The sequence below is a fragment of the Aricia agestis genome, chromosome 9, assembly GCF_905147365.1.
Source record: "Aricia agestis chromosome 9, ilAriAges1.1, whole genome shotgun sequence".
Lineage (NCBI taxonomy): Eukaryota > Metazoa > Arthropoda > Insecta > Lepidoptera > Lycaenidae > Aricia > Aricia agestis.
In genome coordinates this window covers 1461179-1478056 of record NC_056414.1, presented here as the reverse complement: position 1 = coordinate 1478056, position 16878 = coordinate 1461179, and the positions used below count along the sequence as shown (strand labels likewise).

The window sequence follows — 16878 nt, the reverse complement described above, 5'->3', positions numbered from 1 at the left end:
GCGTTATGTCAAACCCAGCCTCGACTACACTGACCTCCATTATACAAGTACTTTGTATAATGGAGGTCAGTGCTCGACTAGCATTGAATTAACATAATCCGACCAAATGGCGTAGGTCTGTCAACTGCCTATGAATCAATGTATTTGATGGTACATTTTATAATTTTATAATTTCTTTAGTTACTTAACTAGTTCTTGCAACAACCATTTACAGTAATATGAGTACTTTGTATTCAATTGAGACTTGAGTTCTGGATGTGGTATCTTACTTTTAGATGTGACTATAATTTTTCTTCTCCAGTATTTTATAGCGTAAGTAGTTTTAAGTAGGTAGATGCATAGATACATTGCATTTTCTTTAAGTAAAGAAATATTGTAGTATTTTAATGGCACCTTAGAAAAAATAAATAGGCAACTCTATTAAAGAAAATAAATTAAAATAATTTATTGTGGTGTACCTATTTAAAGAATAATAATTAATTATTAGTGATGCTTTAAATTCCGCAATAGATTCGAATTCTTATTAAATTCAAAGTAAAAACAAGACATAACCCTAGTGCGCGGGTATTTCTGAAAAAAGTTCAGTCGTTTCGATAAGAGAAATTGAAACCGACTTCTACACCAATGTCGCATACGATCTGGTAAACTATTGTTCTAACTACTATACTAATTTACTAAGTAAATAAGCTGTAGCATCTAATGTGTGTGTGTATACAAAATTCGTCTTCCTTTGTGACCTTAGAAACTCTATTCAAAGCACCTGATGAATTACGAAAAATTCCAAAACATTCAAAGACCCAGATCATTTTGTACTAAATTTCGATTTGAGACCTTCAAAGAATGCTAGCTTAGTCTTAATGGTTCCCGGTTCTGGGAGGGGACTTCCTGGGCGGCTGGACTCTCTCGTGACGTCATCGGTTCCTTCGGGAATCTCTTTTGCGCCCCCGGGCACAGTCAGTGGAGTTGCCATAGATAATTTGAGCTCGTCCCTAAACTCTTTGGATATGCTCCTAGCTGTCAAACTGTGCATGTAGTTCAGTTTGGCTCCCGGCTTCTCGTCCATGATGTTGTCTTTGCTCTTTCGTCTTCTTGTATAGTTTTGAGACGGCTGAAAATGAGAACATTTTTTAAAATTTACTTCAAAACATACCTTCTCTGTATTTTAATTTGAAATTAGAAGATTGCTAAGAAAATGAATTTTCCCCTAAAACATTTACACTGTTAAATCTAACGTAAATAGTTATAATGATTTATCTTTATACTTATCTCGATGAGTCATAAATAACTACTGACCTTGACTGATTCGTTTAGGCTCTCCATGCTCAAGAACTTTTTGGCCAATTCCCGTACGTTGGGTAACTCGGTAGGTATATCGCTTAGTTCATTAGCTGCTTCTAATTTCTTCTCCGGTTCTTCGAGCTCAGTAATCACTATGGCTTCCCCGCTGGCACAAGTATCACTGTGTTTATCGTCTTCTCCCAGTTTATCGCTGATAAGTTTGTTGTCATTTTCGTCACACTCGTATCTTGATACGTTATCTTCGGGTTTACACTTGACGATTTCGCCGGTTTGGACGTTGTATATTTTGATCGTGTCTTCTAAACTACTGGAGCTGAGAATGCTATGTTCATTGAGACTCTGGTGTTCATTGATACTCTGATGTTCGTTCAGACTGTGTTCTTGTTCTATGGACTTTTGTGCTTCGTCTATTATTTCATCTATGAGTTCTGCCACTTGTTCATTTTCATTCTTGTAGGCGGACTGTAGTATTTCTTCGAATTGTCTGTCTGTATCGTCGTCTATGCTGGCCGGCTTAGCGGCGAATAGAGTCTGTTCGTTGGCGTCCTCGTACTCTATTAGAATTTCGTTTTTGTACTCATTCGGCATTGTCGTTATCGAAATCGGCTCTTTGTCGGCGAATTTTGTATACTCTTGGTTAACAGCAATCATGTTAAATTGCTTGATCAGTAGTCCCTGGAAACATGTAATTTGTTATTAATTTACAGCATTAGGTATAACATTAATTTCTTTCGGGAGAATCGATATAAAATCTTAAATCGAAATCGATAATGATTTTAGAATAGACTGAATTTGGGAATCTAGGAATTATAACTTATATTTGGAACAAAAATTAAATAAATAAATAACACAAAATAACTCTATAAATACAATAAAATAGGTATGAAGTTAATGAAATTGATAATTAGGGCATGCTTTAAAGGTGAAGTTGTTAGTGTATTAATATTATTATTATGTATCGTTGAACATCCATCTCTTTGAAAAGAAGAAAGAAAGTATTTGCTGACGCGGATCCAGTAAAAATGCAATTTTTAGAACTGTTTTTCAATTTATTGTAGTTTTGGGTAGTTTTATTTATCGATTTGTATTAGACCAGCGTCTGTGAGGGTTACTATTAATCGTGCAATAGTGCTTTAGAAATTGCGGTAATTTGTGTTTACAGGTTAGTCCCACGACAAGCATAAGAGTTAGTCATTCGCCAAAAACTCTTACAACACTCACCACTAACTTCTCGAAGGGCTACTGTTGTAATACTGAAAATTATAATAAGAAACACAAATCTATGAGTGCAGAATTAAGTCATTAGATTATGAGTGCGGATGCTGTTAGTCAGTCAGGTTTAATCGACAAAACGTGCTAGCAATCACTCAGCAGATTGTCAAAAACGAAGATATATTCAAGGAAAGTCTAGAACCAGTATGCCATTATCAGTAGTTACGAATGGGGTGGAGTTTAGAAATTATCTTAGTTCTAATCCTAAACTAAAGTTCCATGGACCGGAGATTCGGGAGTATATCTACATTGTCAGTGGTGCCTTAGGTCGGGGATGATTGAATTAGAGTTCTTTCACCACAAGTTGGTACGAAAGCCTTTGTTTAACCTTAAACTTCCGCCTAAGGCGAAGTTGAGGGCAGGTCGGCGCTTAGCGCGGACGTAGTAGTCCTCACTCCTCATGGTGTTACTCCGCCTAACTTTCGTGTACGTCTCGAAAAGATCCTCCGTGATCTCGGGCTTTAGCGGTATTTTTAGTCTAACTATATCCTCGTTTTCCACATAACCGTCACCGCCGTTGGTATTAGTATTGCGTGGTCTTACTTCGTCCCGCTCGACGGCGTCGGCCGTTTTGTCTTTGTTATCGAGTCTGTCGGGGTTTTCGAAAATAGGGTTTATGGCGAAGTTGGGACTAGCGTTTCTAGGGCTGAGGACAGCACGGACGATGTTCTGGTGCAGTGCTGTTGCCTCGAGGTCACTCAATGAGCTGCTGGCACTTACTGGCGACGCGAACTCTGTATCGAAATTGTCTAAGCTCGTGGACTTGTTGACCGAGCTGGTGACGGAACTAGTTTCGCTGTAATTGTACTTGCGTCCCCCGGACGAGGATTTTGCTTCTTTGATATAGTAATCGCGACCGTATCTGCAAAGGAAAGTATATTAAAATATTTTGAGGTAAAACAGACAATTAAAAAAATTTATGCATTTTAATCAACAAAAGCGGTACTTATTAGTAGCGGTAGTTCCCTATGAGAATAACAAACCTTTTATACTGTGGGATTTCCTCTGATAGGACATCTTTTAAAACTCTTGGCGACGAGGGACTCTCAGATCTTCTGTCACTGACACAATCTGTTGTTGCACTCTTTGTCAACTCATTTTTATTATCCTCAAGGATATCGAGCGAGTCTGGTTCCATTTTTGAGTCATCTTCATGTGTCATAGAATTGTTTTGTTCATTAGTGTTGTTTTTTGATGTCATACTATCGAATAGTGAAGACGTGCTTTTGGCTGATAACCTTTTCTGAATAGCTTCTGGGGAGTACGGATTGTTTGGCATGTCCACATAATTTAACCACTTCTTTCTTTCTCTGTATGCTATGGAGCCTGCAAGGAATGTTACTCAATTAACATCTTATATTCTGAAGTAATAGACAGAGAGGCTGGTCCCAAATCCTGTTCTAGAAAATAAGAGAATACTTACCCGGTATTAAATCTTCTGCTCCATCCTGAGTTACTTGGCTGAAACGAAAATATATTTTTAAAGAAGTAATAATATTAAGAATTTTTATAGTAAAAGAAATTGTAAAACTACAAACCTATCAGTCTCAACGTCGAAGTGTTTTCTACGTAGACTATCCGCGTATCTCTGGACAGGTACAGTCACAGTCTCCTCGTACTCGCCTTCTCGCTCGTGTCGACTAAGCGTGTTTATAGCTGCAACAATATTTTGTGTCATTATGATGTTGGATATAAAATTTTATTTTATCTAAATCCCTTGATACTACTTACAAGGAGTACTGGTGTATGTAAACGAACTTTCAGAGCATTTGATATCCGCGCCAATAGAATATGGTTCTGATGTATCATCATCAATTCCATCATGATCGCCGTTTTCAACTGTCCTGTGTATTTCTTCTTTCAGATTAAATTCTGTTTTTGATATGGGACCACTGTTGACACCGATGACCATTATTGAATCGTGAGAATCATTATTACCATGAATTATCTCTTTTTTATTTAAATTCTTGTTATCATCTTCTTCAATTATATTTTCTATGGAATCTAACATATCTTCACTCTCGTTTCCATTGACGATCGTAAGGCTGTCTGGTTCGAAGTCAAGTTCCTCAAGTTTTTGTTGACCGCCAATAATGTGTTTCGAGTCTAACACTCGTTTTACGTCGCTTTTATATTCTACATCGCCTTCATCTTCACTAGCATTATCAGAAAGGTCTGTTGTGTCGTCAGCGTCTCTGTCGCCGATCAGAGCTTTGTAGTCTGTGTTGGAGTTAGGCACTAGCATAGGGACCGGTACGGACTGTATTGTGTTGATTTTCTTTTTCTGGAAGAGCCAGTTCTCTTCCCACGATCCGTCGACTGCCTGTATGTCACTGCCAGATACTTCGTCGAAGTCGCGGAAGGCGTTTTCTGAAACATTTAAATATTTTTTGAATATTCCATGAAACCTTTAAAAGATTGACTCATAAGTCATAACCCTTATTGTTAGGTAACTTAAGTAGACATCACTACATCTTTAAACCAAAATTTGTGAATATTTATATACCTGTAGGATGGATGATATCTCCGCCGTACTCTGGGAACGGCACGCGGCGAGGCAACTCAATAGGTTCCTCGGCTCCGCCATCTTCCCATTCTATAACTTCATCTTCTTCATGAAGCTGGAAATCGAATGCAAATATTTTATTTCCTTTGACCAATTTTTATTGAAATAAAAATGTTTTAGTATTTGGTTAATAAAACTAAAAAGTAGTGTATTAAATAAGGCAAAAGATAAGAAAATAAAATTTATTATTTTCTTATCTTTTGCCTTATTGATTTTGCACCGATTTTGTACCATCGAAGAAATTGATTCATAGGCACCGTATGACGGACCTGCGTCATTTAGTCGAATCACGTCAATTCAATGTAAGTCGTGATCTGTCGACTGGGTTTGACGTAAGGCGACCAAATTACATAGTGATAGGTCCGCTATCTGCCTATGAACCAACTTCTCTGATAGTAAAATGTCCGTATACGGGTCCAATGCGTCTAAGAATTCGCAACTCGAAGATCGAAGTTTAGAAGTTCGTAAGTTTTTATTTTTATTTTCTCAGGGGCTTATCGCTATTATTATCTCAACACAAAAATTCTAAAACTATTAAGTCTTACCGGAGGTGTTATATCCCTGATGTCTCTTCTACTCCTGGAGTTGAGGGATCTCGGCGAGGAGCGCTCTGATGGCGATGGACTGGCGCTGGCAGAGTGGATGCCGCTGCTGCGACCCCCCGAGCCGTTCTCATTCTGGTAACGCTCGATCACCTGGAAGAAGGAAGAGTTTAGTTGCTTCTAATAGCTCCCACACCGGTTTCGGTGACGGTGGCCGGTTTCATTGAAACTAGGCCAGCTACACAGGAGTAATTTTATAGTGCCCAAGTGTGTGCGCAGTACACAAGAGCACTCTCTATTCCTTTACTCTCATAACCCAGTGGGACGGAAGACCGACACGACTGGCGAGAGATCAGGCGCAGGACCGACTTTTTACATACCCATCCGACGCATGAATCATCTTACTTGTCAGACAATCAGGTGATCAGCCTGCATTGTCCTAACCAAACTTGGAAATAACACGTTTCCAACGCGGGAATCGAACCCACGACCTCCGAGTCAAGAGCCGCGTAGTTGCTTCTATTGCTTAAATGACCATGTTGAATTGTGCACACTGTTTTTTTAAAATGCTTCTTCTTTTTATTCTTATTGCTGTCTCACACCTATCGTGAATAAATTCTACATGCTGCGCAACCGCATAACACTTGTTATTGCTTTAGCTTAATTTTTTCATGCTTTGGTGGTGGTGTGGTGTCTGCTTAGTGCAATATCATCCGCTTTCGTTTGACCGCTTTCAGGTGAATTTCACAATCTTATGCGAGAAGAATGAGAAAGAAGCTAACACATAAAGACCAGAAATTGTATTTTTACTAAATATCAGCTTTAAGTGTTCTGGTAAGTTCTTTATTAAGTCCAATGTGCATTTCCAGAAGTTCACTTAATACATCCGTATATACAATCAAATTTCACGATAACGCAAATGATAATCCTAGCTATTTATATATATCTGATTATTATCAATATTAATTATGTCACGAAATCAAACTAAATCCGCCCATTGTGGCAAAAAGATTTGCCAATTATATACAATATCGAGAAGTGTTAAACGAATCGAAGGTAAGAAAATACACGAGTGTTTTACATACGAGCTATTTGAAATATTTTATGTAACAAGATCATTAGTATACCATAATTTATTTTGAGAATATTTTTTACGTAATGTATAAAATCGTAATGTGCATATTAAATTTTAAGAACGACGGTTAAATATCTTGAGTCATACGGTTGAATATCTTGAAAACATTGTTTCTAGCAGTTATTGGCGTTGTTTATTATGCGTATTTACATACTACGTGCTCAAACAAAACGAGCATTATCAAAACTATGAAGGGCGTAGCATTAGCATAAGCATGATCATTATTATCTAAACACATGCAAGAACATATATAACGAATACTCGACTATAATAATTTTATATGATTATTATTAGACATTACTCATAGGACCTTAAACATTAATAACCTTCTTCATACTTTGTTAGTTTGTTAACGTTGCTGTTTTTTCTAACTCAGATTTAACTGTAATTAACCAATCAACATTGCTATTGATGAGATGAACCCCTGTAAAAACATCAGAAACCGAACACTTTCTTTTTCGTGAAATTCGTTTCTGTTGCGGGAAAAACAGTACTCAGATTAAGTTAATTAAATTAGCGACCGGCCTACAATGTGTTTGTTGGGTAAAGAGTTTGCTGTCGCTTGTCAGCATTTTCTATTTGCACCTATCAATCTAACCACTTTTAAAGATACACTTCACTAGCTAGTTAGCTACGTACATATTAAAGGCAACGGTTTAAGAAAAATCGTTTTGAAAAAAGGCATGCCTAGGAATACTGATCACAAAAAATGCTTGTAAGTATGTTATAAAATATGTTAAAATGTAACGCTAAAAGCAACAATGTTTTAAAAACATGTGATTGTTGACGGATGTGTAAAATGATGAAAAAAATATTTCTGAGTGGAATCATGAACATTAATGAAGTATTAAAACATGTAGCAGAAATAATAACCAGGTTGATGCGACGATTAGAGTTATTAAAAGTAATGACTTGATGTAGGAAAATGAACCAACCTCATTCAAGTTATCAGTCATAACGCGACGTAGATATGCACTAGACTAAAAAACTCAGTTTTCATAGAAAGCAGAAACAATGGTTCCTCTCACCGAGCGAATAACAACTCTAACACTGGATAATAGAGTATAATTTTATGTAAACCAGACGAGATCTCCCGTACGTTAACTAAGTTAGAATAGGGCTGTAAAAAATAGCTTTCCAGCGTGTGAACTATGATGGGGCTTAAAGCTGATGAAGATACACCAACGTTACGCAGTTTTATCACCCTCATCATTATCATCATCATCATCAAGTATTTTTCCCAAATCCCGTATTCTGCGAATTCTGCCACTATATTTTACTTAAGTATAAGAGGAGTTAAAAAATCCGAAAAGACGAAAAGAAAAATTATAATCAACCTATCGAATAACAGGTAAATAACGTAAAATGTAGAACAGTTATAATTTTACATTTTTACATGGGTGCAGGTGGTACAAACAGGCTATATAAATAACAATTTGTTTACTTCTAAGGAAATTAACAATTTAGAGGATTTTATTACAGAGATGATCCAGATTAATTTCCTGTTATTTGATACTCGTTATTAATAAAAACTGGTGAATTGTACGCAAAATATTACACTTCACATTTATATGTGTCCTTGCGATAAGATTTTTATATAAAATAAACTTCATTCCGTAATCAAAGCGGACATAATGCGAGAAATGCACTAAAATTATTATACTCGTGTTTCGTCCTCAAGATTAGTATCTAAATATTATTTTCTAAAACACAATGTAGTATCGCGTTAAGTGATACCACCTCGCACTATAGTTGAAAGCTGCTGTCAACACCACAGGAAAAAAAATCGTTATCCCCCACTCCAAACTCAACTTTCCCCAGACTGGAGGCCCGGCTTCATTCGCATTTTAGTGCTCAACCACTTCGCATCTCATTTGGTTTCACGTTTAAATTAAATTTTAATTTAAAATAATAAAAAATGTCTAAAAGGCAAAGTGACGATTATAGTCTCGATTATATAGTTAAAAAGTTGAGAAAATTAGAAAAAGAAATAAAACGTGATCGCTATTACAATAGAAGATCAAGATCCAGCTCCAGTTCGTCAAGTAGTTCTTCAAATTCATCAATAGCTTCAATCGGAATCGCACTGGAAGTTCTTAACGGTAAATGATTTAAAAGTAAAAAATGTCAGGTATTAATGCGTATCGATAATACCACAGCGGTCAGTTATATAAACCGTATGGGCGGTATACAATACCCTCACCTTTCTAGAGTCGCCAAGGACATATGGCAGTGGTGTGAAAACCGTAAAATATTCGTGTTCGCTTCTTATATCAAATCGAGTGAAAATACTATAGCCGATTAAGAATCTAGACGAATTCATCCAGATGTAGAATGGGAACTATCGGTGGATAGTTATACAACGTTGGTGAACACACTTTCATTTTTTCCCCAAATTGATTTATTTGCTACTCGAATTAACAAAAAGTGTAGTAAGTTCGTCTCTTGGCATAGAGACCCAGACGCCTTTGCTATTGATGCCTTTACCTTGGATTGGTCTAAACAAAATTTTTACGCCTTTCCACCTGTAGCGATGGTTCTTAAAGTATTAAGAAAAATTGTTACAGAGAGGGCAAAAGGGATCATAGTTGTACCGGATTGGCCTACACAGCCCTGGTACCCCATGTTTACACAATTGTTAACATCAAAATTAGTGAGAATAGATTCTAATAATTTTATTATACCTAATTCCAGAAACATACACAGCCACCTTACCCTGGTTGCAGGAATTTTATCGGGAAGGCGATGCTGCAAAGAGGTATCCCACAATCCGCAATAGAGATAATGATAGCTTCCCTGTCGGACAATACACTCAAACAATATGACGTTTGTTTTAAAAAGTGGTATGCATTTTGTCATATTAACTCTGTTGATGTTTACCAACCGTCTATCCCGGTGATATTAAAATTCCTCACGGAAGTTTATAATGATGGGGGCCAGTATGGAACTATTAATAGTTATCGGTCCGCTTTGTCATTAGTTATCCAAAATTTATCAGCTGACGATAGGATCTCTAGATTTTGTAAAGGTGTTTATAAATTAAAACCACCATTGCCACGTTACAATTATACATGGGACGTTAGTGTAGTGATTAATTATTTAGCTTCATGGTTTCCTAATCAAAAGTCTTCTAAAATAGGTACAAAGCAACCAATTTTGTATTTACCGTTTTTTGATGAACGCCCCGAAATTTGTCCAGCTGACACTCTTAAAGTTTATATAGAGAAAACAAAAGATCTGAGAAAGTCCAAAGAACTGTTTATTAGTATTCGCAAACCTCACAAAACGGTTTCCAGCCAAACTATTAGCCGCTGGATAAAATCAACTTTGAAAGATAGTGGAATTGACGTACCTATCTATCTTCTCATCACATAGCACTCGCCATGCTTCTACCTCGATGGCAAAAAAGCTAGGTGTTAACCTCGACGCCATCAGGCAAACTGCAGGATGGGGCGGCAATTCCACTACCTTCGCTAAATTCTATGATAAACTAATGGTAGAGAATCATAATATTGCTCTAGCTAAGTCTTTGTGTTCACTGATTAAATAAGATTTATAGTATCTAACTTTAATTTGAACTTAAAGTATAAGAAGTTGTTATAATTAGCTCTTAGAATTTTCTATTTCTGATTATAATATTTTAATTAAGTTGTGTACTCATATTAAAGGTTTTTTTTATAAATACCTGTGTGGGATATTTCTTACTATAAACATCTACATTGTGTTTTAGAAAATAATATTTAGATACTAATCTTGAGGACGAAACACGAGTATAATTAATGATTAAAGGAACTTACTTGTACGTGAAGTTCTATCATAATTATACGAAGTGTTTCGTCCGAAGAGATTAGTAATACCCACCCACCCAATACAACCCTTACATAAGTATAACAAAATATCACAATAATTATTGTTTATCTCAACTAAATGAAGCCGGGCCTCCAGTCTGGGGAAAGTTGAGTTTGGAGTGGGGATAACGATTTTTTTTTCCTGTGGTGTTGACAGCAGCTTTCAACTATAGTGCGAGGTGGTATCACTTAACGCGAAACTACATTGTGTTTTAGAAAATAAATAAAAACACTTCTTATAATTATGATAGAACTTCACGTACAAGTAAGTTCGTTTAATCATTAATTTTATCTGGGTATAAAGTGCTTGCATTTATGATAATCACTTCATCGACAAGTTAATAAAATTCCAAATGAACATGACCATGAGTAATGAGTAAGTATATCGAAAATTTTAGAATTCATGTAAAGTGGTAAGATTTGTCAGCATTTTTGTTTATTTGCATTGCATAGGCTACTTAGCTTCAATATTTTACTTTTATAAAAAAGTATAAAATTAATTAAATTAGACAAAGGGGACTGTGTGAGATCGAATTTAAAGTAAAAAAATAAAAATCGGCCAAGTCCGAGTCGGACTCGCGCACGAAGGGTTCCAAACTTCCGTACCGTCATAGAGCGAAAGTAGGCAAAAAATGTGTTTTTTTTTTTGTATGGGAGCCCCCTTTAAATATTTATTTTATTTTAAGTACAAATATAATTAAGAATTTTTTGAAAATATCAATTGCCTAGCTGATACCATTATTGATTACGAGCGAAAAAACTAAAAAGAATCACGTTTGTTGTATGGGAGCCCCCCTTAAATATTAGTTTTATTGCGTTTTTAGTATTTGTTATAGCGGCAACAGAAATACACAATCTGTAAAAAATTCAGAAGTCTAGCTATAGCGGTTCTTGAGTTACAGCCTGGAGACAGACGGACAGACATCGAAGTGTCAGTAATAGGGTCCCGTTTTTACCCTTTGGGTACGGAACCCTAAAAAACCAATTGTTGCAAACCTGCTGTATTGTTACGTAGTTTATATCATCTTTGTATAATATAACTAGAAATCTATATACTATCACTCACCCAACTAACGACATACAAAAAACAAACGAACAACGTCGCGTACAAGCTGAGCATGGTTCAACCATTGACACTGGCACTCGAAAAAAAAACGTCAGTGGACGCAAGGTCCTGCTTCCTGCCACTTTCACATTCTAATTACGAAAAAATTAAAGCATACTAACCATTTGTATAAATAATTGCGGATCACCACCTATCTCTAGGCTTACCTACCGCGATATACGATAAGACACGCGCTATCGCCAGTCGCGATATGCTATCGGTAATCTTGTCCAATGAAGATTTCAAGTAAAATCTGAACTGAGTTTTGCCTATCTATTACTCGATGGCTGGTAGGCCTGGAGATACTGACACAAAATTCTTGGTCATTTGTACCAGTATGATTTATTGATCTGATGTTATGAGAATGATATTATGATCATACAGGGAACTGTTAAAAAGTTTCAGGGTGGTACAAATCGTTTGGTGAAAAAAAAAATTACACCTTTGCAGTGGTATGGCGGCCATTGGGCGCTGTCGGAAAAGTATGGCAAGGTGATTTTCGTGAATGGCTACTCGACGATGATTAGCTATGCAAAAATTAGCCTGGTACAAATGGTTCAATTTTTTTATTAAAATTAACGTATTCGCGTCGGTATGGCGGGCTGTAAGCCGCACCCGACAAGTATGACATTACGCTTTCGCCTACTACATACAAGCATTTTTGTGGAACAAATCGTTCGACACTCGTTATTTATCCGACACGTTCGATTAACGCCCACGCGTTTGGGCTGCCAGTGCGAGCGCTATGACCATCATTTTCCTTTTTGCCTTTATGTAATTATACCCCTGTAAAACCGCCATACTGGTACAAATGACCAAGAATTTTGTCAGTATCTCCAGGCCTATGGCCTTGATAACCATAACATCAAATTTCTCACCATTAAGCAATTATTTTGGAAATGTTATTAATAAACTAGATAACAGATTTGCCTACCTGTTTGGTTTTGTCCAGTTAGAACGTTGTTTTGTTTGTTAATTTTTTGGCTTCGTATAAAGAAAACATCACAAATAAAAAATTAAAAAATGCTATTCCATTCCAGATTTTTCCTAATATCTCTTTCTTCCAAAGTCTCGGTGAGAGGGTCCCGTTTATACCCTTTGGGTACGGAATCCTAAAAAGAGTGATAATAATCCATCTTAACATAATATTTCATATAAGCTTACAGCTCCCAAGGTTCTACTCAAATTACTCTTTTGGAGGACCGATCGCTAATAATTATAGTGTTTTCACCATTTTCTGATTGCTTTCACAATGATTTTCTTTATCCAGAAGTTGTTAATACTGATAATAACATGTTATATTTATATTCCTCTACCGATAAGTGATAACCCTTAATTATTAGTGGGTGTGACGCAAGTTTATACGGATTCGCCGAAGACTTTGATGCTAAACAAAATACGATTAATGATTTCAATTAGGCGCTCGTTATTTTAATAGAACTAGAAAAAAATGGAGTTGTTAAATGCCAGAGTATTTTTCTTTTTAGGCGATAATATAGAGGGTTTAGCCAGGGCCCAAGACGCATTGGAAACGTTTCGATGACGAATTTTATTAACAAAATGTGTGACTGAGAGCACTTAGTGCGTCAAATCCCATTTTTTTTTATTTCAAAACTCGCCATCGCAAATAGAAGGTATCTTTTGCATCTCCAATCAATCTAAGAAAAAAGGGATGACACTACAATGTTGCCACTTTTTAATTTCTTCACCTTTTTGACAGACTATACTTTAAGATGCTGGGTGAAACTAGATGTGGTAATAAGTTAGCTTATAGCTTATAGCTACCATGGTTTGATTAGTGATTAAATTCTACCAGTAACTTCCAAACCACACCAAAGAGACCTACAAATCGAACAATGCCTCTTCCCCTTCCATTTTTGTCGAGCAATTTTAAAGTTATGCCCCACTACTGCAATTGGTAAAATTTACGATAAATCATCATGTGATGTAAACCGTAGACGGTGTTGAAAAATGTCCGACATTTCCCGTAACATTTGAAGAACTTGCATCGGAATGTCAAGGAGTTTCCTTCTAGATAGGCTGTGTAAATATTTGTACACATTATTGTCCTTACCAGTAAAAATGAAACATGTATTGTCTTTTGTTATCGCATATAGATTAGATCATTAGAAGAATATTTATATCTATTAAATTTGTACGATACCGAACGGATATTGATTAGGTGCAAAACGGACTTTACAACAATAATTAAAATTATTAGCCGACTAGTTAGTAGACTAGTAGTATTAAGTTACCTCAGCGATTAAAATAAATTTTTTGACACATCCCTGGTTAAAATTGGACCAGGGGACCGATTCTCATGCTTAGAATCTCGTTTCAACAATAGGCTATCTTAAACACTTACACAATTTGCTATTTCCCGCTTATGAGCCAGAAAGCTTGTCGTCGAAGCGACACGTCTAGACGAGAATCGGGTCCCAGTAGCTAAGAGATTACTATAGAACAATACACATACTACCAAAATCTGCATCTTCCACATAAATATTATTCTTACCTTATTCAATATAGCAGTGGCCAGAAGGTCTTCATACGTGGATTCCACCGGACTATGAGGTTCAGTGGCATACCGCGCGAGCGCTGGCAGCGCTGCGGCTTCCTCCACCACGCGAGCGACCAAGCGCTTCAGCTGGGCGTGAGCGCTGCTCGCGCTGGCCGTGGGCCCGGGGATCCCCCCTGGTGTCTGGGGCAGGTCTGGAAGGGACATGAATGTTACATCAGATATGTGTCGTACAACAGATTAGGCCTTAGGGTTTAGACTTCAGAGGTTAGATTTTAGGCAAAATACTGGCTGGTGTTTGGAAGAAACAACATTTCCTTTGCCAATTTGTTACTTTATCTATCCTGTAGAAATTTTCAAAACAAATTCTTTTAATTAATTACCAATCCACAACAATAGAATATAACTTATATTATATGGCATGCAAGAAAGAGAAACAAACCCATTACATTGTGGCTATCACAGATTCACTAGGTGACTAAGTACTGACTATGCTTCAATGCATACTGTTTTACTGATCTATTTCTTGGAAAATAAGCAAAGAATCACTGAGTGGTTATCGCCCTATAGACTCCCCGTAGAAGTCTGTCTATATTTTTTAACTCTACTGGTTGTTTGAAATTGAAAGGAAGTTGGCCTCTAGCAGATGGCAGAAAAAATTACAGCGTGCAAAAATATTCCACGGTTTTCATTCTGCCACGGTGTCATTGCGTAGACACTTTCGTATTTTGCATTCGCGGTGTCATGTCGGCGTACTTTCAACCCATAACTTTGGTACCTGTAGGTGTAGCTACACAAAGTTCAACGCTCCACCTTAGTATGGGTTCAAACGTAAGAAATGACGATAAATATTTTCACCCAATCAAGCAAGCATAGCTTATACTGTTTGAAATACTTCAACGATTTGGAATTATTCAATAGAAATTGTTATGCGTGCGAAAGCAAACACAAGTGCAAAATACAGTAGCTTACTGTTACATCAGTGCAAGACACAATGTGTATCGTGTTCTATCAATAAAGCTTTTATACTGGAGATTGGAGAAAATAGGCTCGGGAAAACTGAGACAAAGCGCGATATTTCTTACGCCGCGTCGCGTGTCAAATGTTCAACTCAGTAGCATCAAGCATGCGCTTAAACAAACCCAAAATGCTAATAACTGTTTTATTCTTGTTTCTTTATTACATGTGCCATAGGGACACCTATGGCACATGCCCTATACTAACAAAAATATTTCCAATGCGCCAGACAATTTCTTTTTCCAGAAGAAGCAAACGTATAGGAAAAGCTACCTATTACCATACAGATGTAGGAGAAAGTAAAAGTTCATTTGTAAATACATTTTTAATGATTTTACTTATCCGCTGATGTCGCTAACGGCAGTTGGATATGTCATCAAAACGCACTTACTTGATGGCCCAAGTCGTGTGCCATGTAGATTTAGAATGATCTATATTACTATTAACGGTTCACATCTTGGCAATGTATCGTCTAAGAATTACCGACAAAACCTAACACAATAATATTAGCAGTAACGCTAAAATTCTACGCACGTCATAAACATTTTAAATTTTAATCAAATACAGTTTGATTTGACCCCATAAATGGCCCATATATTGACCCCAAAAAAAATGACATATATTATACTTAGTAAAATATTTTATTATGATTGTTGAGTGTGAGTTTTTGTCACTTATAACCGTGTATCACGTTAACTAGTTACTACATTTTGTAAAATGTTGAATTACATAGTTAATACCACTGCTTGTCCCTAGGGGGTTGCGATCAAGTCTTCCATGTTCACAACAACAAAACGTTTTCCATGTTCCTGGGTAATGGTTGTATATTAAATATAATATGTATTGTTACAAAATAAAATACTTAAATATATGTATAGTATAAAAGTATTAAATATGTTTCCGTTGTCTGGTACCCGTAACACAAGTCCATCAGGTACTTACTTACCACGGGGCCAGACCGACGTGGTGTGAAGCGTCCATAGATATTATTATTTATAATTGATTTACTGTGTTACTTAAAGTTAATGGAACCAGAAACAAACATGATATAAGCATTAAGCGTGTCATCATACTCGTTATGTTATTACTTTACCTATTGAGTATCATTTCGCTTGTAATAGGTAATCGTCTATTTTTTGTGCCTTCTTCGTGCGCACGAAAACACATCAATATAATATACGAGGTAAGTTGACTGGCAAAAAGATTACCTAAACATGGTTATTTTTTGTGGTCCAATCTTGTACAATGCAAGACCTACCGGTCTAAAGCTCAAAAATAATTAGGCACTTAATTTAATAAATCAGTGGTAGAATTAGTGTTTTTCAAGACGTTCTTTTACAAGATGATCTCATCTATAGACGTGGAAATAATAAGTACTTAGGTATAGGTAATAATCGTAAATTGTGTAAAAACTATTTTTTGTCGTACTAACGTCACCTCTTCTGTACAAAAATAAATTTCAAAGTTAATTACACCGAAATATTTTTAATATTTTATGTATTTTTTAAAATATTTGATTATAAAATAAGTAGTTAAATCTAATATATTACTTTTAGCATAAAGAGTACAAAAATAT

At 36.3% G+C, this 16878-nt stretch overlaps 1 protein-coding gene across 7 annotated transcripts in view; it reads right to left on the bottom strand.

The window, feature by feature from the left end:
- Positions 1-131: 131 nt before the first annotated feature.
- Positions 132-16878, bottom strand: part of LOC121730115 — an 81420-nt gene continuing 64673 nt past the window's right edge. For 4 of the 7 annotated variants that reach the window (XM_042118973.1, XM_042118975.1, XM_042118976.1 and 1 more), the window contains 10 exons: positions 14283-14479; positions 5683-5832; positions 5078-5192; positions 4303-4941; positions 4110-4227; positions 3995-4032; positions 3555-3897; positions 3115-3433; positions 1294-1974; positions 132-1108 (listed from right to left, as the gene is read on the bottom strand). In XM_042118973.1, coding sequence (XP_041974907.1) covers positions 803-1108; positions 1294-1974; positions 3115-3433; positions 3555-3897; positions 3995-4032; positions 4110-4227; positions 4303-4941; positions 5078-5192; positions 5683-5832; positions 14283-14479 — 2906 coding nt within the window. In that variant the 3' untranslated portion in view covers positions 132-802. Of the gene's footprint in view, positions 1109-1293; positions 1975-3114; positions 3434-3554; positions 3898-3994; positions 4033-4109; positions 4228-4302; positions 4942-5077; positions 5193-5682; positions 5833-7749; positions 7810-11889; positions 11928-14282; positions 14480-16878 lie in introns of those variants that run through there. The other 3 variants (XM_042118974.1, XM_042118979.1, XM_042118978.1) reach the window with 3 other exon arrangements.